We start from the raw sequence: 26,552 nt of genomic DNA, 5'->3' as shown, positions 1-26,552 counted from the left end.
TTGACTTGCGCCTGTTTGCTTTTTATGAAGCGTTGTTCACTTTTCTCTCATCTGTTTTGCCTTAGAGCTTTCTATTTTGGAATAAATGATGCCTAACTCTGCTGCCCCGTGTGTGTGTGTGTGTGTGTGGGGGGATTGGGTGGAGGGTGGAGGGTGGGGTTTGGGGGTTGTGGGGGGGGTCATCCACTTAGAGTCCAGTCAGAGCAGCAGAAGTATGAGCCTCTTCTCTCTGAAACAAAACAGAAGGGTTTAAAACCGGAATATCTCCATTGTTCTCCTGCAGTCATGTGACATCAAAGATTAAAAATTCAAACGATTCCGTCTGTCCTCCAGGGGGCCGTTCAAAATCAGATAACCAGGAATGAATCCACATAGAGAAAACGTTAAAAAAAAACACCACGCATATACAGTACAGACCTCCATCTGTAGGTGGATCCACCTGAGCGACTGCGTGATGCGGGTGTAAACTCCAGGGTTGTTCCTCAGAGCGCAGCCGTTTCCCCAGCTGGTCGCCCCCACCAGCTTCCACACCGAGCCGTCCTGCAGGGCCAGAGGACCCCCGCTGTCCCCCTGAAAAAAAAAAAAAAAAAACACACACGGGGAGCTCATTCGCTTAAAGTCACGTCACGCCCTGAGGCGACCCTCTTGGATTCGCCGGTACCTGACAGGAGTCCACGCCCCCCTCCAGGTATCCGGCGCAGATCATCCAGGGGGAGATGAGGCCCCGGTAAACCTCGGGCCGGTTGCAGGTCTTGGTGGAGATCAGCGGGACCCGGGCGGAGCGCAGAACCACGCTGCTCTCTCCTGGAACACGAGCGCCACGAACTTAGAAAGCGTCGGAAGAGTCGTCTGATTGCTAGTGGCTTCTTTCTTTCTCAAGCGAAAAGGTGGCAAAGGAATCGGAACCCTCGGGTAACGTTCTTTCCGTTCCGTCCACGACTTTTGCAAGAAAAACAGCCTCATGTAAAAAAAAATCACGATTCAACCTAAAAGCTGTCGAACTGACGACCTTCAGGTCAACGACGGCGTCAAAAAGTTCTCGTGACGTCGTTCTCTTTCTACAATTGGCTGAGGAGTGACGGTTCTGAATGTTGCTCACCTTCGTCCTCCGTCGCCCCCCAGCCGGAGATCCAGCACATGGTGCCTTCTTTGAACTCCTCTCCAGAGTTGGGCAGGCAGATGGGCTCCACGAAGCCTGGAACAGCAACCAGTGAGTCATCAGCAAACGCCGTTTCACAGAAAGACGCACAAACGCGAGGAGGTGTAGAACGAAAGAAGGTGAAGAGTTTCCGATCGGTGTGTCATGTTGGTAATCATTTGTTGTCATTTTGAGTTTTTTCTGTATTACACACTATTGCTATATAAGGTAAAACAGCCGAGTCGGCAATAGCTTTGAGGACAAGAGCAAAAGAAGAAAAAAATCTGGAAAAAGATTGAAAGGAAAAAAAAAAAAAAGCATGAAAGGGAAAAAAAGGAAGAAATGAAGAAAAATATTTTTAAAAAATGGAAAAACTAAGGATAAATTTGAAAAGAAGAAAAATGAAACATTGAGAAAATTATGAAAAAAAAGAAAAAAAAAGAAAACATGAAAGGAAAAAAAGGAAGAAATGAAGAAAAATATTTTTAAAAATGGAAAAAATAAGGATAAATTTGAAAAGAAGAAAAATGAAACATTGAGAAAATTAGGAAAAAGAAAAAGAAGGAAAAAAGATTGTAAGAGATAAATAGAAAAAAAGTGGGTGGAATCAAAAGGGAAGAAAAACAAACAGACAAAAAGAAGAAGAAAGTAACATAAAATGCTGTAAAGACTGTGAATCGTTCAGCAAGAGGCTGAAACAGCGCAGATGAAAAACCACCATCACCTTCAGTGACATTTAATTGTGTGAAAAGCTGCAATATGATTAAAGTTCAATGAATCACAGCGAGAAGCAGTGCTGCCCCCTGCTGGCCACTCCTCTCTGCTGCGCTTTAACTACAGAAACAGAAACATCAGTGACTTTGAACAATAACAATCCCACTATTGTGCCTTATGTTTGGTACATTATTAAAAAAAAAAAACAATTCACACAGAATAATAGTGCACTTAGATCCTACGAGGAGCCTGTAAAAAGAAACCTCAGTTTGTAAAATTAATTAATTCACTTTAATACTTGTAAATGAGAACAAAATACACCCGTGTGAAGTGCGTGAACTTCAGACAGCGTTCCACACGGCAAAGTTTTTATACTTTCCTGGGACACAGTGTGAAAAAGAAAAGAAATATAAAAAAAGAGGTAGGACTTTCTCGATATAAAAAAAGGTTGGATACCGTTGAACACCAGCGGCCGGGCCAGTTTGATGAGCGCGATGTCGTAGTCCAGGCCGGTGTCCCGGTAGCGGGCGTGGTGCACGATGCTCTGCACGGCCAGGGACTGGGCGCCGTGGAGGGGCTGCTCCGTCAGCCCCACGTGCACCGTCCACAGGGCGGTGTTGTTGAAGCTGAGGACAGAGTGTCAAGGTGAGGAACCTCCACCCGAGAACTCCACCCCCCCCCCCCCCCCTAAGTCCCCACCATCCCTCCCCCACCACGACTGGCACCCACCCGAACACGCAGTGCGCCGCCGTGAGGATCCAGCGCGCCGTGATGACGGAGCCGCCGCACAGGTGCTCGCTCCTGAAGTGGAGGCTGACCTGCCAGGGGAACTGACCCGGCGTGGAGCTGTTGCCCCCGACGATGCGAGCGTTGTGCCGCGGCCTGGAGCCGCACTCTGCGGGCAAGGAAGCACACGGTCGTACGCGGCGGCGTTCCGATACAAGGACCGATTGTCCGGGGGGACTCGGTTCACTTTTGGTGAAGGAAAGGGAGCCGGGGAATTTTCAACCCCCTTCGTTCGGGTGGGTTGTCGTTCACGTTCACTTTCGAGACCAGATCAAAGCGCCGCGGGAAAACGTCACGCAATTACAACAGTCGCTCCTCCGGGGGGCGCTGTGGCCCGGAACAAACACTGAGCAGAGGGGAAGTGAAGAAGACACACGGCTCACCGATTGGTCCGCACCCAAAGGGGAATCGAACCATTTTTACTGGGTGGTGGCTAGGCTAGTTAGCTCATGGCTAACGGGGGTAGCCACAGACAACCGCGACGTAGAGCCTTCAGAATCATCAATGAGTCTTCCTCACTTCTTCCTCACTTCTTCACGTCTGCCTGCCAGATATTTTCCAACTTTTTTCTTTCTGCGTCGAAGAAAATTCTAAAATCACGTGTATCCGTGAAATAATGTGGGATAAATGTGCAATTTCAATTTCACTTTCATCTCCCCCCCAGAAATGTGAATATATAAACAGTATAATACAGCAGCAGTGCTGTTCTCTCTCTCTCTCTCTCTCTCTCTCTCTCTCTCTCTCTCATATATATATATATATATATATATATATATATATATATATATATATGTCTAGGTTTCTGCAGATCTTGTATGTCTATACAATTTCAATATTTATATCTACACTTGTATTCGTTCATATGTGTACATTTATTTAGATTTAACTATACAATTTCTATTTTTTTATACTTAAGCTTCCGAACTCGTTGAACCCTGCAACAAGATTCCCAAGGTGCCTGGAATCTTTTTTTTTTTTTAAACACAAATGGTGAATAAAAATCCTTGAATCCTTGAAATCGAATCGAATCGAATCTAAATTTAAAGCAAACTGAATCTTCTGCTTGGGTTAGCTTTGTCTGTTCCAGGGTTTCGGTTAATAGTGTAGACACACACACACACACACACACACACACACACACACACACACACACACACACACACACACACACACACACACACACACACACAGGACTTGAAGGCTTGTTGACTTTCAAGTGTTTCATGCACTTTGTTGTCGTTGGATTGTGAACCTTATAGAAAAAGCACATGCAGGAGGATATGCACACACACACACACACACACACACACACACACACACACACACACACACACACACACACACACACACACACGTGTCTCCGCGTGGTTCAAGCAGGACGAGGTGTTTCCTCACCCAGACATTTGAGGGTGGTCACCATCCCTGAGCTGCACTGAGTTTTACTGTCTCACAGGAGAGAGGACGGGGACGCGTCAAGTCCAGAACAACAAACAATCAACAAAACAAATCAACAAGCCTCTGAGAGCTGTGAGGATTCAATAAAGACTTGTTGGGACGTTGTTCCCCTCTAATGAAGCCGGATTGTGTCTCGAGTCTCTGAATGGGTCCAGCAGCCAATACATGTGGCTTAGAGGCCAAAAAAATTAAAATTAAATTTCTTTATTTGAAAGGGGACAATTTCATAAAACACATGGTTAAAAAAAAAAAGAAGCCAGAATTAGCCAGAAGGCTAGTTTTCATCTGTAGTCAATAAAAAAAGCAATAAAATACATAGACAATAATTATTATTTTTTTAATGAAATTGAAATTGAATAATTTAATTTAATTTAATTTAATTTAATTTAAAAAAATAATTAAGAAATTAAAAGTACATCTACAATAAAAAGTACACTAATGTGTATACCAATGATATATGATTTAAAAAGCTTTTTTAAACTGGTCCACGTTGGTATAACTGCCTTGAAATGACTTCCATACAAAGTAAAATCAATTGAATCCTACATTTTGTTACTGGTCGAATCATCTCACATTGAGTTGAGGAATAAATGGTGGATGGAGATTGATCTCAAATCTCAAAGTTCAGCACATTTCGCGATTATTCGCGTTTATTTCAGCGCCTCTGAACACTTGGGGCGAATGTGCGCAGTTTGTACCTGTATGTACCAGTATGTACCTGTACGTCTGTGCACTTTGCAGCTTGACGGTTTGCGACTGGCTGAAGTTGAAGGACACCAGGCTGCTCTGCAGGTCTTCCTCGATGGTCGTCACGGCGACGAAGAGGGAGCTCTGGAACCTGGGGACAGCGCGAGGAGAACCGTCATTGTGAAAACATGAACGTCTCCGACACTCCAATGTTGAGTCCAAACTGCAGACAGTGAAAGTTAATTTATGCTTTGGCTAGAAAATCATGCTACTGTCTAGATAGAGCTGCTCAGGCTGGTTTAATCTAGAAAATCATGTTACTGTCTAGATAGAGCTGCTCAGGCTGGTTTAATCTAGAAAATCACGCTACTGTCTAGATAGAGCTGCTCAGGCTGGTTTAATCTAGAAAATCATGTTACTGTCTAGATAGAGCTGCTCAGGCTGGTTTAATCTAGAAAATCATGTCACTGTCTAGATAGAGCTGCTCAGGCTGGTTTAATCTAGAAAATCATGTTACTGTCTAGATAGAGCTGCTCAGGCTGGTTTAATCTAGAAAATCATGTCACTGTCTAGATAGAGCTGCTCAGGCTGGTTTAATCTAGAAAATCATGTCACTGTCTAGATAGAGCTGCTCAGGCTGGTTTAATCTAGAAAATCATGTTACTGTCGAGATAGAGCTGCTCAGGCTGGTTTAATCTAGAAAATCATGACGGTGACGAGGACGGACGAAGAGCAGGACCTGGAATAACCCAGCTGCTTGCAGGCCGAGAGACTCAGGATCTTGTTCCAGTCCTCTGAGCAGACGGTGCTCCACTGTCCCCTCCTCTGGACCTGCAGCACGGACCGCTTCCCGCTGAGACGCACTGGCGGACGGAGGGACAGACAAGGGGCAGGCTTTACGACCGGCGGTGTCTCGCGGGGACACGTCGGTTCCGCCGTCCGCCGTCTCACCGCAGCCCAGCTCGTCCTCGCCGTTGTCGCAGTGCGTCGCTCCGTCACACTGGACCGAGAAGCTGAAGCACTGGGAGGACGAGCCACAGCGGAACCGGCCCACACAGCTCAGACCCACTGGACACACACACACACACACACACACACACACACACACACACACACACACACACACACACACACACACACACACAATTCTCCCATTAAAAACGTTGCGAGATCAACATTGACAGTAAAATTGAATTGTCCAAAAATGATTCCTTCCTGGACTTTCAGTAAAAGCATTGAGAGTTCTTGGTGTGGCGACACCACGCGACTGTTTGACTTTATAATTTTTTTTAATGTGTCAAATAAAGCCGAAAACAATCACTTCAATCTATATTTAGTAAAGTTCCACAGGGGTCATCCAGTAGTGACGTCACTGCACCAAGTGTGGAGGAAACCCCCTGCAGAACTTCAAAACCAAATAGAATCACGTGATTATTTCTTACAATCATAAAACACTGGGGAAGGTGGAAAAATTCAGGTATTTTAAAAACAAACACTCATCGTGCACTCAAAGCTGTTTACACCGAATTACAGGGAAATTTAAAGGCTTTTTGCTCCCCGGTTAAAGAAATGCCCGGTAAAATGAGAGCGACAGCTCAGCTTGATGATCCTGCATGAGTGCGTGTTTGTTGTAGAAACGAGAGACGTGAAGTGGTGATTGTTTTGGTGCTGGTCGGACAGGCGTACGTCCCGTATGGACACATGAGACTTCGTCAGGCCCCATTGGCTCCGAGGCTGTTGCATAACGACTGCATGAAATATTGAGAGGACAAAAACGTGGGTCTCACCTCCGAGGCCGATGCAGATGACGAGGATGACGAGCGCCGCCAGGCAGAGCACCATCAGCTCCACCCGATGAGCCAGCAGACGAGTCCTCCAGCTCTTCCCCAGGTCCTCCTCTACCAACGGGAGGCATATATGTTTGTTTGTTTGTTTGTTTGTGTTCAAAGTCTGTGGCTTTTTCAAACAAATGCAATATTTGAACTTGAAATTTTCCCCACTGTGACTTTATTAAAGCAACAGCTGACCTGATTTCAAATGGGAAAAACAAACAAACATAAAATGATTTAATTTTTCTTAACCCTTAGAGGCACACGTTGCTATTCTTCAACATCTTCAAAATGAAAAGTTGTAATATATTCATATTCCAGGTATTCCTCATAAAACACGTTTGTGACATGAGGCCATTTGCATTTTTACTTATTTTTTCAGTAATTTTAAGAAATGGCAGTTTTTGTATCTACTACTTGTGGACGAGTCGGGTCATGATACAAAAACTGCAATTTCTTAAAATTAATGAAAAAAATAAATGAAAATGCACATGGCCTCATGTCACAAACATGTTTTATGAGAAATACCCGGAATATGAAAATGTTGCAACTCATTGTTTTAAAGATTTTGAAGAATAACAACCCAGTATATTGCCAAAACGCATTGATTTGAATTGGGGTCATTTTTTGGGTTAGGGTGAGGGTTGGTACTGGTAGGTTGTGCATCCAAGGGTTAATGAGCTGCTGCTGTTTTACCAGTGGACCAGTGTCCACTGGTTTCAGGGATATCGGTGGTCATGAGTAACCTGGTTAACTATTTAATTTCGCAACATATAAAAACTTCAACCTGATTATATCTGCAGCAGCCATTTGAAGCCAGATATGTGGAAATACCGGACGCCAGATGCATATAAGGCAACAGATGCTCCATGCTCCCCCACGTACTCCAGTTCGAGCTTTACCTCACGCTCCCGCCACCACCATGCAGCTGCTCCGCCCCTCCGCCACCTGAGCAGAGGGAGTGTCGAAGGCCCCAGGGGCCTCCACCTGTATCGTGGCCGCCGTGGTCACCGCCTGGCCGCTCGCCCAATGAGAGGCGGCCGCAGACAGATGCTAGCCCCTACCCCTTAAACCTGTTATTTCCCCTGTGGTCCACCTGTAATAACACTGACAGCTTATGTCCTCAGCAGGTGGTGTCGGGGGATTCGGGGGGGGCAGATGCTCATCGTTTGGACTCCAGGCTCCATCTGGAAACCCCTCCTCTTCCTCGATTAATTACTACATGGGCGACTGACGGACGTCACTCATCTCTCTCAGCCCAGGTTAGTTTCTCTGACCGCCACCGTTCAGATTCACCCTTTTTTATAAAGTCTATCTCGCACCCTATTGTCTTGGGATCACACCCCTGGTCCTCACTACTCGGATCTACGACATGGGCCTCAAGAAGGTCTTCAGCAAGACCCGGCCAACCTCCGTTCTGCCGCACTGTCCCTGTGACCTCCTGCCAGGTACTGTTCCAACGAGCTGAATCCTTGGTTCATCAGCCCTTTACCAAAACCATCACCCCCAGTCTCAGTCTCAGTCTCACCGCCTGTTGTTTCTGGCCGTTGAGTCCAGTGACGATATCAGTCGTCACTCATCTGGAACCACAAAGAGGCCGACTCTAAAAGTTGAGAAGATCCTGAACGTTACTTCATTACAACCTGGTATTCCAGCTGCAGCGCTTCAGGCAAGAAAGCCTTGCGGTGGGTAATCATGGGAGCTGGGAGGATCATCTGACGTTCCCTTTTTCAAGAAACCCTTCCACTGGAGGAACGGGACACTGACCATTGTCAGGGATTCCCCACGCCCTGCTGCTGGCAGGAACACCGTTCTCTGGTTCCCAGAAATCTCATGGGGAAAACAAGCTGTTTCATTTTGCTTGTACTTCAGTTTTAAGCGCAGCTGAACGACAATAAAGTGAGAATTGATTTTGAAAAAAGACCCCGACTCACCCTGCATGAATGGCTGCACCTTGGTGATGGGCATGCCGGGGCTGGGTGGGGTCTGGGGGGGAAGCTCAGTGGGTTTCTGGGAATCTTTCTCCGGGTCCTCGGCTGCACCAAGGCTGCCCAGGGGGCTGACATTAAAAGTATTGGGGGTCTCGACTCTGGGCAGGTCCTCCTCCGTCACCGAGACCACCTCTATCTGGGAAGGTTCATGGTCCTCGGTCCTGAGTTCCTGAATGGGAGGAAATGGAAACGATGCGGCAGTTCTCGTTCTCTGACCTAATGAGGCATTTCTCCAACATCTGGAGGAACTTCAGCTCTGGGCACAACTAGACACACCTTTGTGAAAGACTAGAACTATAATTTAATTCATGTATTTCTCACCTCTCAACAAATAGACTGAACTATTGTAATTCCCTACTTTCCCTTTGGTGAGATTATCACTGGTGAGGCTTAAGACTTTTCTATTTATTAAAGCTTAATATTAGGACTGGTTCAGAACAGTCTGGACCATTTTCTACTATGTTTCAACTGATATAGGCTTTTGAGTGGAGCTTGATGGGAAATGTTTCCTGTATCAAAGCTTTGTTCCAATCGAATCCATCTTTAATGACTTGAAACTAAATGCTGTACACAGAAATAAATAATGTAAGAATGAAAATCAATATGTAAATAATGTGTTAAATGACCATCGACATCCGTTAGCCGTTAGCATAGCCACCAGCATTGGCATCAGTTGGCTGCTAGCTTCCACTGACATCGCAAATAGAGCAGATTGAGACATTCTAAGAGGTAGGGTGGGACAAGACCACAGACCCATTTGAATTCAAATATTAAAACCTTAAAATGGGTTGTAAAATGAGCAGTCGGGCAGTTGAGAGAAGCTAAAACAGGCGAGATGTGCTCATGTTTGGCTTTACAATTTCGAAGACACGCAGCAGCATGTTGGACCACTGAGGTCCCGCTAAAGCCCAACATTTCTTTACAACTTTCACCAAGTACCAGTAAATAACGGCCGTTCTGTAATAGTTCAGCTGGTTCACCGAGACAAAGCTGTCAGTAAATATTTGTCGGGTGAAATAAATAATACATTTCTAAGTCTACGATATATAAACAAGTTGGTCTCTTTGTGTCAGTGTGCTCAGGAGTGTGACTTACTGGTTGAGGAGGTGCCGAGTCAGCAGGATCTGAAACACAGGAGATCAAAGCGGGTGAGACGAGACACAAAGACAACGGTGTGGACGAGTCTTCGTCAAATCCAACGTACTCGTGTCCACAAAGCTTTCGGTCATTGTTCCATGTTCCTCACGCAGCTTCGTCTTCGACCGTCATCTCCTCCGGCGCAGGGCCCCAACGCTTCCCGGGCCGCGGACACCTGAGCAGGTGAGTCGGCCACACGCCGAGGCTCAGGTGACACCGCGGCCTCCACCGAGGGTACCGTTACACACTCATGTGTCCCGGAGGGGGGAGGGGTGGGTGGGGGGGGGGGGTGGCCTGTCCAGAGGCGCTCACCTTCTACAAAGTTCTGTCTACAAATTCACTAAGGATGAAAACATTGTTTATGTATCTACTGAAACTTGAGGGTTATGTTTTTAAGCCATAATTAATTCTATAATTAAAACCGAAATATATCAGGAAACAACGACACAGGTAAGTGACGCCCATTTAAGGATCAGAAGAAAACCCGATGTCCACGAATACAACTCAGAAAAAAAACAAAACCCTAACAATTCCCAGTGGAAATCATCCATCCATGTTCTACTGCTTATCCTGGTCAGGGTGTTTCTTGTATCGTCATTATTTCTGAAATACAAGAGTTTTCTGTGTCATTAAAAGTGACTGGCGTGTTTCAGGTGAAACATATAATTAAACACACACACACACACACACACACACACACACACACACACACACACACACACACACACACACACACACACACACGATCAGAAAGCTGGACAATCACAAGAACAGAATAGACAATACTTTATTACTTTCGTAGGAAAATACATCTACAGGATTGCGCCACACAGAATAACAATATAATAAATAGAATAAAGTGCTAAAACTTTAAATAAGACATAATAAAAATGTAGGCGTGGAGCAATGGATTGACCGTTAAAACGCAACATTCGTGAGACATTCAGTCCATTGTGGAGCTCAAGGACATCGTAGAGTTGTGAGAAATATGGTTCAAGGTCCTCCTCTCTGAGTCCTTCTGTTCATCCGTCTAGGAAACAGAAATGACTTTGTCCCTTCTTGTAAAGAGCTTCAGTGTTCCTGACTCAATCCAGCTTATGGTCCCTGTATTCCCCATGTCCACACTGTCCCTCTGGATGGGGATGGGGGGGGGGGGGGGGGGGGGGGGGGCACAGGCACCCGGATCCTCCTCAGATCCCCCACCAGCTCCTTGGTCTTTGTCACACTGAACTGCAGATGGATCACAAAGTCGTCCAGAGTCGTCCTCATCGTCCTCGCTGATACGTCCAACTCCTCCACCGGAGAACGTCCACCTGCATCCAGTCAGGTAGTCAAGAATCCGGTGCGTGATGGGGGGGGGGGGGGGGGGGGGGGGTGTATATCTACGTGGACGTCAGCTTCTCAAACATCAGAGCCGGCCTGATGTTGTGGAGAAGTCAGAGAGCGTGACTGTCGCGGTCCGATGAGTCGCGGTTAGTCGGTGACCTGGAGGGGGTCCAGGTGGGGCTTGATGAGGACCCGGAGCTGCTCCGGGACGAGTACTCTCCGGGGTCTTGGTGATGTTGGGACGCCAGCGCCTCCAGGCTGCAGTCCTCAGATCCACGAGTGACTGCAGCGTTCCTTCTGTTTCACTCTCGTTACGTCTCTAACAATAAATTAAATGTGCGTCTCTTCAGCTGCTGAATCGGCAACCTGTTAGCTGCCCGGTGTTAGCTGCTGCCTGTTAGCCGCCAGCAGTTAGCTACCTGTTAGCTGCGTGCAGTGGAAGGTGCAGCATCTCGGAGCTGAGTCGGATGTAGATGGGAGCAGTAAAATCCCTCAGGGTTGCCCTCTTGATGTTTGGTCCAGTTCCCCTCCGTGGTTTTTGACACCCGATCAGGGCGTCCTCCGGGGCAGGAAGTGAGTGCAGGGATGGCGGTGGCTCAGACCCTTGCCCCTCCTGGGCCTCCCCCGGTGAGACAGTGCCAGGTAGACGTGTGGGTGGGACGCCGAGGAGTAGGTGTTGTAGTGGTTCTCCTCCAGGGTCTCCTTCAGCATGCAGTCTTCAGAGAACGTCTCCTGGGAGACACACAGGCTGAGAATGAGCAGGGGGTCCGGCGCGGCAGGCCGGTGGGGCGATGGCTTTCTCGGCGGGCCATACGTACCGCTCCGTACGCCCTTCCGTCTGCGCTCATGCACAGGTACAAGCGAGTCTTCACCCCCTGGACCGCCACCACGCCGCGCTTCAGCGCACGCACCTTGAGCCAGCCTTGAAGGAAACACAAAAGTTATTACAGTCACATCGTGTCTCTTATGCCCTCCCCTTCCTCTCCCCTCAGACTCTCATGGCGGTCTCATTGTCCACGTCTGCGCTGCTGGATGAGTCCCCGAAACTGTCCACGCAAACACGGCGGCGCACCTAGAGCATACCGAGACTCTTTCTGAGAGACTCACAGTATTCGGTGGGCTGGTGGACGCCCAGCACCGAGCCGCCGGGCAGGATCTGGAGGTGGTAGCCAATCCCCACCTGGCAGTAGAGCAGCTGCTGTTTGGACCTCGCTGGGACTGGAGTAGCATCTAAGTGAGGAAGCAAACAGCCACATTGAGCCAAAGGGTCATGGACTTGTTCGGGGTTCAGGGTGCTGGAGCTGATCGCGACCAACTCTGACTGACGGTAGGGGACACCTGGACACCTGGGGACACCTGGACAGAACTCCAGCATGTCAAATTCCTCTATATTATCCTCTTTTCCGTCACGGTGGAAGGCGAGGAAAGAAATATTGATAAAGGAACATGCTGTTGACATATTTTGTGAATTGCAGACGAGGAACGACGACTTACTGATGTACGTACGACACAAGGCCCCAGGAATTTACCGAATTCCGACATGCGCGACAGACCTTGACATCATCTTTGTGGCCAGTTATTTAAACATCAAATATCAACACTGCGCGATGAAACTATCCGAGGTCAAGAGTTCCAAAAGGTCACTACTCACCTTCGCCTTTCATGTGCAGCCTCCACAGGGCCCGGAAGCGAGCGCCCTGGCCGTCCTCCGGCTTCTCTGGCGCCACGGAACCGTCCGACCCGGTGAGGACCAGGACCAGCAGGACGCCGGGCAGCCGCCAGCACACACTCATACCGACCCACGTCCCACTGCTGCCGGCGCCACGCACACACCGAAATGTGTCATGTCCTGGTTTTTAAAGTCCACCGCACCTGGTCACCGTGGGGCCGAAGCTGCCGCGGCGAGGAGGATCCTGGTGTGTGTGGTTCATGAGGAATTCTGCCCGGCGTGTTTTTATGTCACCCAATCAGAGCCGTGACGGCTGAAACATGCAAACTGTCTGTTCAGTATCACAATCAGTGTGATAGTGTGCGAGGTGTGGGGGGAGGGGGAGGGGGGAGGGGGGGTTGATGATAGTGAGGCCGGAGCAAAAACAACAGATTCAGAACAGGAGCGATCAGGACTGACGGCAGCTGAACTGGAGGATCCTGGAAAAACGGAGACAAACGATCTCTAACGGCCCTTCTGGAGTGTTTCCCTGAAGATCTCAACAAATAATGTGGGAAATTAACGCACTGGTCTGATTTAGTGCCAAAAGTCTAAAACATAAAAGTTGCTGAGAACCAAAAACAAGCTAAAACAGCCCAAAAACGTCAACTAAGACAGACTTGGTTCAAAGCGTCAGTCCTTTTTGAGACGACTCAAAACTTTAAGGATCAATGTTTCAGAGGAAACGGCTGAGGAACACATTTAAAGCCTCTTTTGATTAAAGCTACAGCCTGGACACTGTTGTGTAAATGTTATTTATACAGAAATGCTGTGAAAAGTGTGATTTTCCATCCGGGGGAATGAAAATATGAGCCTGACCGACGTCCTTCTGAAAGGTTTCTCAGGGGGCTGCAGGGAGTTCCTGTTGTGACGAGCCGTGACGGCCTGAGGGAGGCAGTGCTGGGACAGTCGTTTTAGCAGGGCGGCGTGTCGCCATGACGACGGCAGCTCCGCAGGTGAAGAGGAACCTGGAAATGGAGGCGTTCTTTGTCGTGGCGGTTCTGCAGTGAAAGTCTTCTGATGGTGACGGACTGAGTGTCGGCAGAATAAACCCGACTGGAACGATTCTCTGAACACGACAAGAAAGTAGGATGTTAGCCGGTAAAACCCGATTCCTACCGAGTGATGGACTCACTTTACATGGTGAGTTAGTCTCTTTACATGGTTAGTTAATCACTTTATATGGTGAAATATAGTCACTTTACATGGTGAGTTTGTCATTATATGATTAGTTAGTCACTTTACAGGGTGAGTTAATCCATTTACATGATGAGTTAGTCACTTTTCATGGTTAGTTAATCACTTTTCATGGTGAAATATAGTCACTTTAAATGGTGAGTTAATAATTGTACATGGTTAGTCAGTTTACATGGGGAGTTAATCATTTTACATGAGTTAATCACTTTACATGGTAAGTTAGTCACTGTATATGGTGAAGTAGTCACTTTAAATGGTGAGTTAATAATTTTACATGGTTAGTTTTCATGAGTTAATTACTTTACATGGTAAGTTAGTCACTTTATATGGTGAGTTCGTCATTACATGGTGAGTCAATTACTTTACATGGTGAGTTAGTCACTATCTGGTGAGTTAGTCTAACTTGTGACCCAAAGGTCACGAGTTCAATCCCTGGCCTTTCCCACTGTGTTCTGCCTTTGAGCAAGGCACTTAGCTCCAGTGGACTCAGCTGTATAACCGGGTCCCAGCTGGAGACTAACCAGTGACGGACCAGTGTTCCACCCAGGGGGAGTTACAAACTTGGACAGGTCAAAACAATGAAAGCGCTTTTCTTTTCTTTTCTTTTTAAATGTATTTTATTTTGGCACATGTGAGCAGGAAGTCGTCCAAACGCCACGACAACCAGGGTTCAAAGTGTTTCCTACAAAACGTGTTTCTCCACACGGCGGTGAGGAAGGAGTTAATGATCAGTGACGTGTTAAACATTTATCTACAGACGTCAGGACGTCGGTGGCGTGAAGAACTACGAGGCTCCTTTCGCTCTCAGCTTGGAAAGAAGCATTTCGTTCTTCCGGCATTCCTGCGGGATTAAGAACAAAAAAAAAAACTACAAGTTATCATCACTGCGCCGCCGTGACGGCAAACGTTAGTTAGAATAACTAGATTCTTCATTTTAACTGCGTCTGCAAAGCAACATGTTGCTTTTCTCTGTAAGTAAAGTAATTTATTCCTCACCACAAATATTTCTGCAGAAATCTTTAAAAATTCAGTTTGAATTGTTCATTTATATCATTAAAATGTTTAATTATACATCCATATGTACAAATATGTACAAAAAAAACCCAACAAAAGATCATATAAGCATTTGTAGGACATCCTTGGTTTTTTTACAGGACAATGATTTTAAACACACAAACTGAGCGCCTGCAGGAGGAGGAGAAGGAGACGACGCAGTTTTTTCACAGGACAATGTTTTTAAACACAGACAGACAGACAGACAGACAGACAGACAGACAGACAGACAGACAGACAGACAGACAGACAGACAGACAGACAGACAGACAGACACACACACACCTCCTTGAAGTCCTTGACAGTCTTGAAGTACAGCCTCTGCTTGTCCAGCAGCTCCAGGTACTCGTCGTTCAGCTGGTCTCTCCTCATCTTGTTCTCCTGCTTCTTCTTCTCCATCTGGAACACAAACGGGACCAGATGAAGTGGTGAGGAGCTTCATTCATTCATTCATGCCATAGAGGTGTGTGTGTGTGCGTGTGTGTGTGTGTGTGTGTGTGTGTGTGTGTGTGTGTGTGTGTGTGTGTGTGTGTGTGTGTGTGTGTGTGTGTGAAGGACCTTGATGCGACTGTGTTTGATTCCCTCCACGATCTGCTCCATCTGACGGAGGAACTGCTCCTTGGCGGCCGAGGACGACATGGCTCTGCACCGAGGACACACACACACACACACACACACACACACACACACACACACACACACACACACACACACACACACACACACACACACACACACACACACACACACACACACACACACACACACACACACACACACACACACACACACACACTGAGTGTCTGCAGCAGACAGTAAACGTCACTGCAGCACAAGGAGCAGGTTTACTTACTGTTGGAAGTTATCATGGATGGAGTTCAGGAGGTTCACCTGCAGGGAAACACAGAGTTAGAGGAGGAGGACGAGGAGGAGGAGGAGAAGGAGCAGGAGGAGGAGGAGAAGGAGCAGGAGGAGGAGGAGAAGGAGAGATGGCACCTGCCTCTTTCTCCAGATAAACCTTCTTGTCGTCCAGAGTGTTGTAGAGGGTGAAGAACTGCTTGGTCTCCTTGTGGGTGGCCGACACTGAGGAGGAGCAGAGGGTGTGAGGAGGAGGAGCAGAGGGTGTGAGGAGGAGAGAGGGGTGAGAGGAGGAGCAGAGGGAGGAGGAGGTCAGGTCCCGGGGCTCCATGATGACCCACCATGGCTGTACAGCTCGATGAACCTCTTCTGGTACTGGGTCAGCTCGGCCCGGCTCGGAACCTCGTCTATCTTCCTCTGCAGGACGGCGATCTCACGGTTCCTCCGGGCCTGAGAGGAGGAGAGGAGGAGAGGAGGAGAGGAGGAGAGGAGGAGAGGAGGAGAGGACGGGAAGATCAGAGGAGAGGACGAGTGTTTCCGCGAGATATAGTCAGGTGAGCCGTGGGAAATTATCCAATTTCACATTTTTTTCTAAAAAACATTTGCTCGAGTCATCATGTATAAATACTCTTCACCACTAGAGGGCAGCACAGAACTTTGCCGGTGAAATGTAAAGTGACAGACGTCAGTGTGGTTCATCTCCACCTCCTGCTACCATCTTGTATCAAAGTACTGTGTCAGTGACAGTGATGGAGAAGTTTTTGAAAAGGAAGAATGTGAACCAGGATCTCAGCTCTTCATCCATCAGGTCCAGGTTTCACACTGAGGGAGTCACTATTAAAAAAAGTCCTTGGTTTCTGGATTTACTGGATTCCTGTTGATAAAACTTTGATGAGAAAGACTTTATATTGTTAATAAAGGCTACAACATTTCAAATTTTAACATTTTCAGGTGGTGTGCCTCCAGATTTTTCCTAACAAAAAAGTGCGCCATGGCTCAAAAAAGGTTGAAAAACGCTGGAATAGTGGATCTTATTCACTGCTGCAGGGGAAACGTCCCCATTTGACGGTTTCAACGTGATTAAACGAGCGTAGAGGAGAGCGGTTTGGATTCAGACGACGACTCCCTCGGCTCTGAGCTCCAGACGACTCTTATCTGTGCCGAGATACCGGCGCCGTTGACCCGGTTACCCACAAGCCGCCTGCGCCTGTCTAATCGTGAGGGGAAGTGATGAAGAGGAGGAGGAGGAGGAGGAGGAGGAGGAGGAGGAGGAGGTTACCATGAGCAGGCGGAGCTTCTGCAGCTTGTCTCTGTCGGTGTTGTACTGCTGGTCTATCAGCTGGTTCCTGTCCTGCAACACGCAGTACCGGGGAAGCGTCAGCAGGGGGGGGGGGGGGGGGGGGGGCGCGTCACTTCAGTTCAACTTTATTTATACTGCCGCCAAACGACACGGCCGTCACCTTCTCCTCGTCGGTGTCCGCCGTCGACGACGACTTCAGCTCCTCGATGTTGTGCTGCAGCCGCGACATCTCCTCCTGCAGGCCGAACACAAACACTGAAGTCAGCAAAATGTAACTTTATAATAATATAAACTCACGTTTATGTTCCGGGAATTCAGATGATGTAACGACGACTAATGTCAAAACTGGAGGTTTCTGGAGCCGTACGCACTCTTTTAACTCAGTATGTGGACGTGAACTGCTTTTCTGTCCCCTGTCCTCCCCTGTCCTTTGTCCTCTTGTCCCCTGTGCTTTGTGCTCCTGTTCCATGTCCTTTTTCCTCCTGTCTTCTCTCCTCCCCTGTCCTTTTTCCTATTGTCCCCTGTTACATGTCCTTTTCCCTCCTGTCCCGTATTTTTCCTCCTGTCCCTGTCCTCCCCTGTCCTTTTCCCTCCCTTGTCCTTTTTCCTCCTTCCCCCTGTCCTTTCCCTTACCCTGCCGTCCATCCTGTCTTTTTCCTTGATAGAGTAGTTGTTGATCCCACTGTTCTATTTAAATGCGAAGTTACTTTTGTTTTGTTTAACGATCCCTCTATTCCTTGTCTTGTACGTCATCCTATCGTCTCCTTGTCTTACTGTTACGTGTGAAGTTTCTCTACACCAGCATGTTCCAGGGACAACAGATGGAAAATGAGCCTACGGTTATAATCCGACATATTTCATATGTTATATGTTCATGAATATGTACTGTCCCTGTTTAAATAAATAAATGAAATAGAAATAAAAGGAAGAAGCAGCGGCGCACAAACAAAAGGAGGAGGAACTCACTCTGCAGTGAGAACGGAACTCCTGCTCCTGCTGCTTCAGGTTCTCATTCATGGTCACCAGAGCTCTCAGCTTCTCCAGCACACTGTGGAAACACACACACACACACACACACACACGCACACGGAAACACACACACACACACACAGCTCCGTCAGGAAGAGTGAGTCCTCGAGGAATCACTGTTTATACAGATAAGGCGGCAGAGATACAGGACGTACAGGAACTTCCTTCTCACCGCTGCTCATCAAACACTTTGTGAAACACGAAGCACTGATGAGATGATGAGGACGTAAAAACAAACAAAACAGAAAACAAAAACAAAGCAGGGAAGCACGTGGCGGCGGTTTGAACTGTTCTGATGCACGTGAAACTCCAGAGGACAGATTTCAGCTGGTGAGGAGTGGTGGGAGGTTTTTTTTAAAAAAATATTAATGACGCTTTGGAAAAAGTTCAAACGATGAAATCAAACTTTTTTTTTAAATTCTATTTTTCCACATATATCAGAAAACCAGTCACCCTCAGTGTTTTTCTTCTTAATCCCTATAGCTTATGTCAATCTGACTGTCAATATTCAGAATTTTTGTTATATGGATTGATTTTGTGTGGGTAAATGTTTAAAGTGTGTATAAATCTTGACACTTGAAACCTCTGGAGGGATCAAGAAAAACAAAGACGCCTGTTTCTTCATGAAAATAACATTTATACCCAAAAAATTAAGGTCCTTTATAACAAAAATCGTTGTTATATTCTGTAATGGAACGTCCTCTGTGTGGCGGACTGGCGCTTGAGAATATAAAAGTTCCAGTTATTTGTGAGTTTGACCGTCGGGGGGGGGGGGGGATCGTTGTTTATGGAGTTGGGAGGTTTTGGGTGGAACAGGTAAGAGAAGGAGCGTCGTTCTACTGAGGGGAACCTCACCTGCTGTCGGCCTCCTGCTCCATCGACTCCACACACTGATGCTCCTTCTCCAACTTCTGGGACTGTTCAGTGGCCTGGAGAGGGCGAGAGAGGGAGGGAGAGAGAGAGAGACAGAGAGCGAGAGAGAGACAGAGAGCGAGAGCAAGAAAAAGAGAGAGAGAGAGAGAGAGAGAGACAGAGAGACAGAGAGACAGAGAGCGAGAGAGAGACAGAGAGAGAGAGCAAGAAAAAGAGAGAGAGAGAGAGGGAGAGAGAGAGCAAGAAAAAAAGAGAGAGAGAGAGAGAGAGAGGGAGAGAGAGAGAGAGAGACAGAGAGACAGCGAGACAGAGAGCGAGAGAGAGAGAACAAGAAAAAGAGAGAGAGAGCAAGAAAAAGAGAGAGCGAGAGAGAGAGAGAGAGAGACAGACAGAGAAAAAGAGAGAGAAAAAGAGAGAGAGAAGATAGTGACTCTTTAGTTTCAATTTTTACAAACTGTAAATAATAATCTAACACTCAGTCGAAAGAAGTGAAAAGTGTGTTTCTGTTGAGACGTGTTATCGTCAGGCGTGAGAGGAAGAACTGATGAGAAAACAGAGGTGAAGAAATGCCAGAGAGCAGTGTGTGTGTGTGTGTGTGTGTGCAGTTCTCTACCTCCGCCAGCTGTCGCTTGGCCTCGTCGCAGCTCGACTTCACCTCCGCGTGCTTCACCTGCAGCTGTTCCACAAACACTGGTGTCACATTCTGTGTGTGTGTGTGTGTGTGTGTGTGTGTGTGTGTGTGTGTGTGTGTGTGTGTGTGTGTGTGTGTGTGTGTGTGTGTGTGTGTGTTTGCAGCTCCAGGTAGATGATCTCTGTTGCCCACCATGTTGTCATGCTTGTGTTGTGTGTTTGTGGATGTATTTGTTGGTCTGTGCAAGTGTGTGTGTGTGTGTGTGTGTGTGTGTGTGTGTGTGTGTGTGTGTGTGTGTGTGCTCACCTCCTGCAGCTCCCTGGTTTTCTGCTGGATGTGTTTGTTGAGCGAGGCCAGGGCCCGGCGGTGCTGCTGCAGCGGGCCGTAGCGCTCCGGACGCTCCTCCGAGGAACGCTCCGACTGCTGTTGGGGGAGGAGGGGGGGGGGGGGGTCAAAGGTCACCAGAGAGGAAGGAGTGAGGGGACGTTCAGACATGTACAGGAAGAATGTGACATTTTCTGAGCAAACTGATGGAACAGCCTCATGTCTGCTCTTTCTAAACATCGAAAAAAGAAAAAAGAGGGTGAAGTTAGATGTAGTTTCCACCAGGGGGCGCCGCTTCTCATAACGACTGGGCCTGTGCATGAGCTTCCCCATCCCTCCTGCCTCCTTTCCTATCTCCTCTAAGGTGTTAGGAGGCTTCCTAAAAGAGTGAGTGAAAGGTGATCGCCGGACAAACTACAAAATTCCTAAAATGGGCTCCAATAAGTGTATTTATAATAAGTGTATTTATAATAAGTGTATTTATAATAAGTGTATTTATAATAAGTGTATTTCCCGTGTGGCTCCAACCGCCGATTCCTCACCTTGTCGGCGTACTCCGAGGCCATCTGCTTGATCTCCTCCGACTGCAGACCCACGATCTGCCCCACGGCGCTCGCCGTCAGCCGCCACTGCACACACAAGTCCACAACGTGTGACGGTCTTTTACCAGGACAGGATTCACACAATGAACGTTCTGTAAGGGCTTCCTTTACTTTTAATATAGTAAAGGTACGTGTTCATAATGAGTCGTCTTCACGTTTGATATTTTATGTCATGGCAATGTATTTCATACGGAAGAGGATGAGGGCCACTGTGGAAAAATACCCCGAGTTCTGACTTTCTGAGTTTTATGTCAGAATTCTGAGTTTAAAAGTCAGAATTCTGAGAAAAACAGTCAGAATTCTGAGGAAAAAAGTCAGAATTCTGAGTTTAAAGTCAGAAAAGTCAGAATTCTGAATTTAAAAGTCAGAAGTCAGTTTTTTTTTAGTCAGTTTTAAAGTCAGAAGTGCCGGGACCAAAAAAAAAAAGCTCTACTGGGTTGGACTGAACGTTCGGCCCGCGGGTCACTTCCTGTTGTACCGTCTGAGTTCCCAGTGAGAGGGAGTGTTTGTCCACCGCCTACCTCTTCGTTCTCCATGGCGGCCATGTTGGTCATCAGGGTTTTGATCCGCATCTGGACGGATACAAAACAGAGGAGCGACGTCAGAGTCGTGAAACGCCGGTACGACCCGCTCGATTTCAGTCAACAATCGCCACTACCCTTTGATCACCACCCTTTGATCACTATCATCTCAAAGCGTTTCCTGACCTCCTCTGCCGCCTGCAGCTGCTCGTCTTCCGAGGCGTCGGCGCTTCCGGGTGGCGCCGGGTGAGATCCGGTAGGGAGCGAGGCCCTTCCTTTATCCACCTGTGGGGGAGGGGGGGGACAAAGACGAGGTCAGGGACCACCCACTGTGGGAAGCGGTTGTGTGGATTTCAGGGCCTACCTTGTCTTGTTTGGACTGCTTGTTGACTCCATACCGCCTGGAGGACACAAGCAAAGGAGACTGAATGAGACAGACGTGAAACAAGGCGACGTCTGGATTCCGTCATGCCGGGACAAACGGGTGAACGGAGGCGGGTCCAAACCGGCAGTGCGGGGAGAAAACAACAACCAGTGGATGCGTGGAGGCGGCGGCGAGGCTCGCATTCGTCATGCCCACAAAAACCAACCAACCGTCACACGGCGACACACAAAGAGCTCCACCCGGTACTTACAGCAGAAAGTCTGACACTCTAGTGGTGGAGATGGACGATGGGAGACGAGGAGACAAGGAGGAGAAACGAGAGGAGAAGCTACAGCAGCGCGACTGAATGACGGAACGTCCACAATGTTCAACTGGACAGTCAAATAAAAACACGGTGGTGAATGGAGCCGCTTCAGCTCCGGACACAGTCTGGAGGTTTTACCTGTTCTTGAGTCTTGTAGGGAAAATAAACTAGGACACGTGTTTTGAGACATAATTCCATGTTTGTCCATTTGTCGCTGCGATGTCTTTCAGTGAGAAGCCACAATGTAAAATATCGAATAAAAGCCAGTGAATGATGCGGAAGAGGGTTAGGGCCACCGTGGAAAAAAACCTTGAGTTATGACTTTTAAACTTAGAATTTTGACTTTTAAATTCAGAAGTTTGACTTTTAAACTCAGACTAATGACTTAAGTCAGAAGTCTGAGTTTAAAAATCAGAATTCTGACTTTTAAACTCCAAATTCGGACTTTTAAACTCAGACTAATGACTTTTAAACTCAGAATTCAGACTTTAAAACTCAGAATAATGATTTTAAAACTCAGAATAATGACTGTTAAACTTAGAATACTGACTTTAAAAGTTAGAATAATGACTTTTAAACTCAGACTAATGACTTATGTCAGAATTCTGAGTTGAAAAATCAGAATTCTGACTTTTAAACTCTAAATTCTGACTTTTAAACTCAGACTAATGACTAAACTCAGACTAATGACTAAACTCAGACTAATGACTTTAAAACTCAGAATAATGACTTTTAAACTCAGAATAATGACTTTTAAACTCAGAATTCTGAGAAAAAAAGTCAGAATTCTGAGTTTAAAAGTCAGAATTCTGAGAAAAAAGTCAGAACTCAGGGTTTTTCCCCACAGTGGCCCTAACCCTCTTCCGTAGAACGAGACCTTTGACTGTACGTGGCTTGTTTTCCTCGACAGACCCCCTCGTGACGGAGCGCCTCCTGTGACGTGTCCTGGTGACGGTGCAGCTCCACCCGTCCCGACGCCTCACCTTCCGTACTCCAGCAGGGTGGAGTGAACCCGGGACTCCTCGTCCAGCAGCACCTCGGCCTCCCGCTGCCTCCTGTACTTCCTCTGTGGTTTGTACACCTCCTGAGAACAACACACACACCGACACAGGTTCAGAGAGCCGCCTCCCCCTCCGCCCGGCCGAGGCGTCGCCGCAGCAGCTCACCATCACATCCAGCACCGCCTTCACCGCGCCGTCTCTCCTCTGCAGGAAGTCTTCATCCTGCTCAGAGACACAGACATTCACTGCTTCATTCCTGCCGTCGTCTGAACCTCGATCGGTTTGTCAAAGCGAGAGGAAATCATGTTCTGCTGCGTTCAGCCGTCAAAAATGTTTTAATCTTATTTGATATTTGTTTTTCTATTTTTCTCCTAAAAATATCAGGTTGTTTTTGCGCAGAAATCTAAAATTATATCGAGGTAACTGACCTCGCGATTTTCGGTCTCACCTCTGGCAGGACGTGGCTCTTCTGGAACTGGGAGACGGAGTAGGCTCTGACGTAATCACCCATCTCCTCCCTGGTCTCTATGGCTCGCTTCACCAGCCACTGTCAGGGAACAACACACACCGTCAGGGAACAACACACAGTCAGGGAACAACACACACCGTCAGGGAACAACACACACCGTCAGGGAACAACACAGTCAGGGAACAACACACACCATCAAGGAACAAATCACTGTCAGGGAACAACACGCACAGTCAGGGAGGAACACACAGTCAGGGAACAACACACATAGTCAGGGAACAACACAGTCAGGGAACAACACACACCATCAAGGAACAAATCACTGTCAGGGAACAACACGCACAGTCAGGGAGGAACACACAGTCAGGGAACAACACACATAGTCAGGGAGGAACAACACACACCGTCAGGGAACAACACACAGTCAGGGAGGAACAACACACACTATCGGGGAACAACACACACCGTCAGGGAACAACACACACTCAGGGAACAACACACACCGTCAGGGAACAACACACAGTCAGGGAGGAACAACACACACCGTCAGGGAGGAACAACACACACCGTCAGGGAACAACACACACCGTCAGGGAACAACACACACTCAGGGAACAACACACACTCAGGGAACAACACACACAGTCAGGGAACAACACACAGTCAGGGAGGAACAACACACACCGTCAGGGAGGAACAACACACACCGTCAGGGAACAACACACACCGTCAGGGAACAACACACAGTCAGGGAGGAACAACACACACCGTCAGGGAACAACACACAGTCAGGGAGGAACAACACACACTGTTGGGGAACAACACACACCGTCAGGGAACAACACACAGTCAGGGAGGAACAACACACACTATCGGGGAACAACACACACCATCAGGGAACAACACACACCATCGGGGAACAACACACACCATCAGGGAACAACACACACCATCAGGGAACAACACACACCGTCAGGAGGGAACAACACACACCGTCAGGGAACAACACACTGAGATGACCCTTCACCTGTATCACGGGAAAGATGTGGATGAAGTCCAGGCCCTGGATCTGATGCGGCTCCAGGCGGTGAGGACACTTCATCTTGGGCAGGACGGAGACGATCTTCTCCGTCAGGGCTCTGCGGGGAAACGTGAGCCACTCAGCCAATCAGTCCGGATAAAGCAGAAACACTCCGGAACAATACAATGTTCCCTTTTAATTTCAATTCTCACGCCGAAAAACTGTAATCCGGACCTTCTAGAGACTCTTGTTTTCACCCCCCTGAGTGGATTTAACGATTTAATTTGTAATCCTGTGGAAAAACCCGTCGCTCACTCTGGAGAAAAGACTTTGACTCACATCTTCTGACCAATGGTGGCGTTTTCTTGGAAAAGTAGATCCACGTCGATGTCAAAGTTACATGTGGTGATGCACCACGTCATCCCGCCGACCACCTGTGGAGGAAGGAGGGATTCAGCTTCACCCTGCAGGAAGCAGCCCGGGGGGGGGGCTTCCAGATGTTTTACCTTATCAAAGGGGGACAAGCCTTTAATTCGGGCTCTGAAGTATCCAGCAGCCAGCAGCAGCTCCAGGATCTCCAGCAGCTTCACGCTCTGCTCCTCATCCTCGCGGGTTTCCACCTGGAAATTCAAACCTCATGACTGACGGATGACGGGTCAGGAGACCCTCATGTGTCCCGCAAGCTGAGTTTTCAACGTTGTGAAGTAGCCAACAGTAAATCCACATCAAGAAAAGACTAAAAAGCTTTCACTGGAGTTTTGAGGTGACCACAGAGACTACTGAAGAGTCACGATTAAGCTCTAAAACTACTAATAAATTGTATAACAACTATAAAATCGCTCAGAACAAGTAGATAAAGGTTAATAAAAAAAACCCAAACTGCTAAAAACAGCCTAACGGATATATATATATGATTGCAGAAATGCATAATATAACAGTAACATTTCGTAAACCTCCATATAGTATTAAGGTATCTGGACCATTTGTCTTCGGTTAGACAATCACAATATTTTGTGATGAGCCTCTACTTTGTGTTTACTTTATGTTTTTTATTGTGTATGTTTGATGTAAAGTGTATCTGAAATGTGACTTGTTTTCTTGCGTTTAAAGCTGCAGACTGGTCAGAACTAAACGAGTCGTTAGCACAGAAGCTAACTAGCCGGACAGCTTCTCCTGCAGCTCCTGGTTTTATCTTGATAATAAAAAAACACACTTCTGCCTCGTGGCGACACGTTCAGGAGTCCGTACCTGGATGAGATTGCCCTCCTGGTCGTACTGAGCTCCTAATTTGGAGCCGGCTCTGACTCTGTGGAAGACAGACGAAGCCGCCGCCATGTTGGACTGACTGTGGACGACGGGTCACATGACTACGTCACATGGTCACGTGGCTTCTTCCGGTTTGTGTTCTCTATTTTGTTCACGGAGGTGGAGACGTTCGTTCAAAAAGTAAAAATATTTGACTGGAAATAAACTTAAAATTTTAAATGGAAATTTATATTTATTTTAATATGGTAAACAGAGCAGATTTGTCCACTTTAGTGTAGTTTAGTTCAGTTAAAATTACTTTATTTATCCCACTAGGCAAATTCATTTGCCAGTGTACATTTACATGCATGCATTTAGTCGATAAATAAAATACTATTCAAGTCAAGTCCGCTTTATTTATATAGTACTTTAAAGTATCTACAGCTGAAGCCAAAGTGCTTCAAATAATAGAATAGTGATAATTATAATAAAAGGCTAAGTAATAAAACAGTAAAACAATAAGAATGGCAACAAAAAAGACTATTTCACCTTTACATAAAAATCGGTTTTATATCTTAACATGAAAAAACCCTCTTTTGTTAATATTATTTTCTATCTAGAAAAAACATTAACAGACAAACTTACATTTAAAATCCCAGACGATTTGTTTTTCTTTTCTGCGTTCATATGTTTTATTGGTAAATAAAAACATTATTTCCAAATATTTTCAAAAAGAAAAGAAAGAATTTAAAATACAATAAAACCAGATAAAACAAAGTAAAAAAAACCAACCCTATTTTGTGACATTAACAGACAAACTTACATTTAAAATCCCAGACGATTTGTTTTTCTTTTCTGCTTTCATATTTTTTATTGGTAAATAAAAACACTGATTCCAAATATTTTCAATAAGAAAAGAAAGAATTTAATAAAACGAAATAAAATAAAGCTGTAAGAAAGAAAGAAAG

At 46.8% G+C, this 26,552-nt stretch overlaps 3 protein-coding genes across 7 annotated transcripts; all 3 read right to left on the bottom strand.

The window, feature by feature from the left end:
• Positions 1–187: 187 nt before the first annotated feature.
• On the bottom strand, positions 188–11,006 carry tmprss3a (transmembrane serine protease 3a; the record flags this gene model as incomplete). Its single annotated transcript, XM_080498110.1, has 13 exons — positions 188–229; positions 418–570; positions 662–804; positions 1,100–1,195; positions 2,309–2,478; positions 2,582–2,747; positions 4,034–4,080; positions 4,812–4,931; positions 5,520–5,643; positions 5,732–5,848; positions 6,568–6,678; positions 8,544–8,769; positions 10,911–11,006. 13 exons carry the CDS (start codon positions 11,004–11,006, stop codon positions 188–190), a joined length of 1,611 nt encoding a protein of 536 aa, XP_080354236.1.
• Positions 11,007–11,612: 606 nt separating this feature from the next.
• Positions 11,613–12,856, bottom strand: LOC308131381 (fibroblast growth factor 4A-like; the record flags this gene model as incomplete). Its single annotated transcript, XM_080498109.1, has 4 exons — positions 11,613–11,795; positions 11,882–11,985; positions 12,171–12,293; positions 12,715–12,856. The coding sequence occupies 4 exons, from the start codon at positions 12,854–12,856 to the stop codon at positions 11,613–11,615; spliced, it is 552 nt and encodes a 183-aa protein (XP_080354235.1).
• A 1,700-nt stretch (positions 12,857–14,556) lies between these two features.
• ccdc93 (CCC complex scaffolding subunit CCDC93) lies at positions 14,557–25,683 on the bottom strand. Of its 5 annotated transcripts, none has more exons than XM_080497963.1 (24): positions 25,588–25,683; positions 24,846–24,959; positions 24,679–24,773; positions 24,346–24,457; positions 23,298–23,396; positions 23,015–23,071; positions 22,832–22,932; positions 21,795–21,812; positions 21,524–21,560; positions 21,346–21,444; positions 21,160–21,210; positions 20,579–20,665; positions 20,019–20,135; positions 19,695–19,757; positions 19,064–19,137; positions 18,146–18,227; positions 17,340–17,414; positions 17,159–17,230; positions 16,221–16,329; positions 16,022–16,104; positions 15,875–15,912; positions 15,580–15,664; positions 15,307–15,420; positions 14,557–14,809 (listed from the first exon to the last, which is right to left on the bottom strand). In XM_080497963.1, the coding sequence occupies exons 1-24, from the start codon at positions 25,672–25,674 to the stop codon at positions 14,753–14,755; spliced, it is 1,926 nt and encodes a 641-aa protein (XP_080354089.1). In that variant the 5' UTR covers positions 25,675–25,683; the 3' UTR covers positions 14,557–14,752. The 5 variants fall into 5 exon arrangements, with proteins under 5 accessions (XP_080354089.1, XP_080354090.1, XP_080354091.1 ...); XM_080497964.1 differs by having other exon boundaries at positions 20,019–20,132; XM_080497965.1 differs by lacking the exon at positions 21,795–21,812.
• Between the last annotated feature and the right edge of the window lie 869 nt (positions 25,684–26,552).

This window comes from Blennius ocellaris (assembly GCF_963422515.1).
Source record: "Blennius ocellaris genome assembly, chromosome: 6".
NCBI classification, from domain to species: domain Eukaryota; kingdom Metazoa; phylum Chordata; class Actinopteri; order Blenniiformes; family Blenniidae; genus Blennius; species Blennius ocellaris.
The sequence above is the reverse complement of the archived record's forward strand: the minus strand, read 5'-3'. Positions and strand labels throughout refer to the sequence as shown.

Bases quoted from the DNA above. Each gene is read 5' to 3' on its own strand.
- ccdc93 (XM_080497963.1), bottom strand. From the start codon at position 25,674: ATGGCGGCGGCTTCGTCTGTCTTCCACAGAGTCAGAGCCGGCTCCAAA. The intron at 16,105-16,220 runs GTGGGTCATCAT...GCTCCTCCTCAG, and splicing joins CATCGAGCTGTACAGCCATG to TGTCGGCCACCCACAAGGAG. The intron at 15,665-15,874 runs GTAAGTAAACCT...TCCTCGGTGCAG, and splicing joins ATCCATGATAACTTCCAACA to AGCCATGTCGTCCTCGGCCG.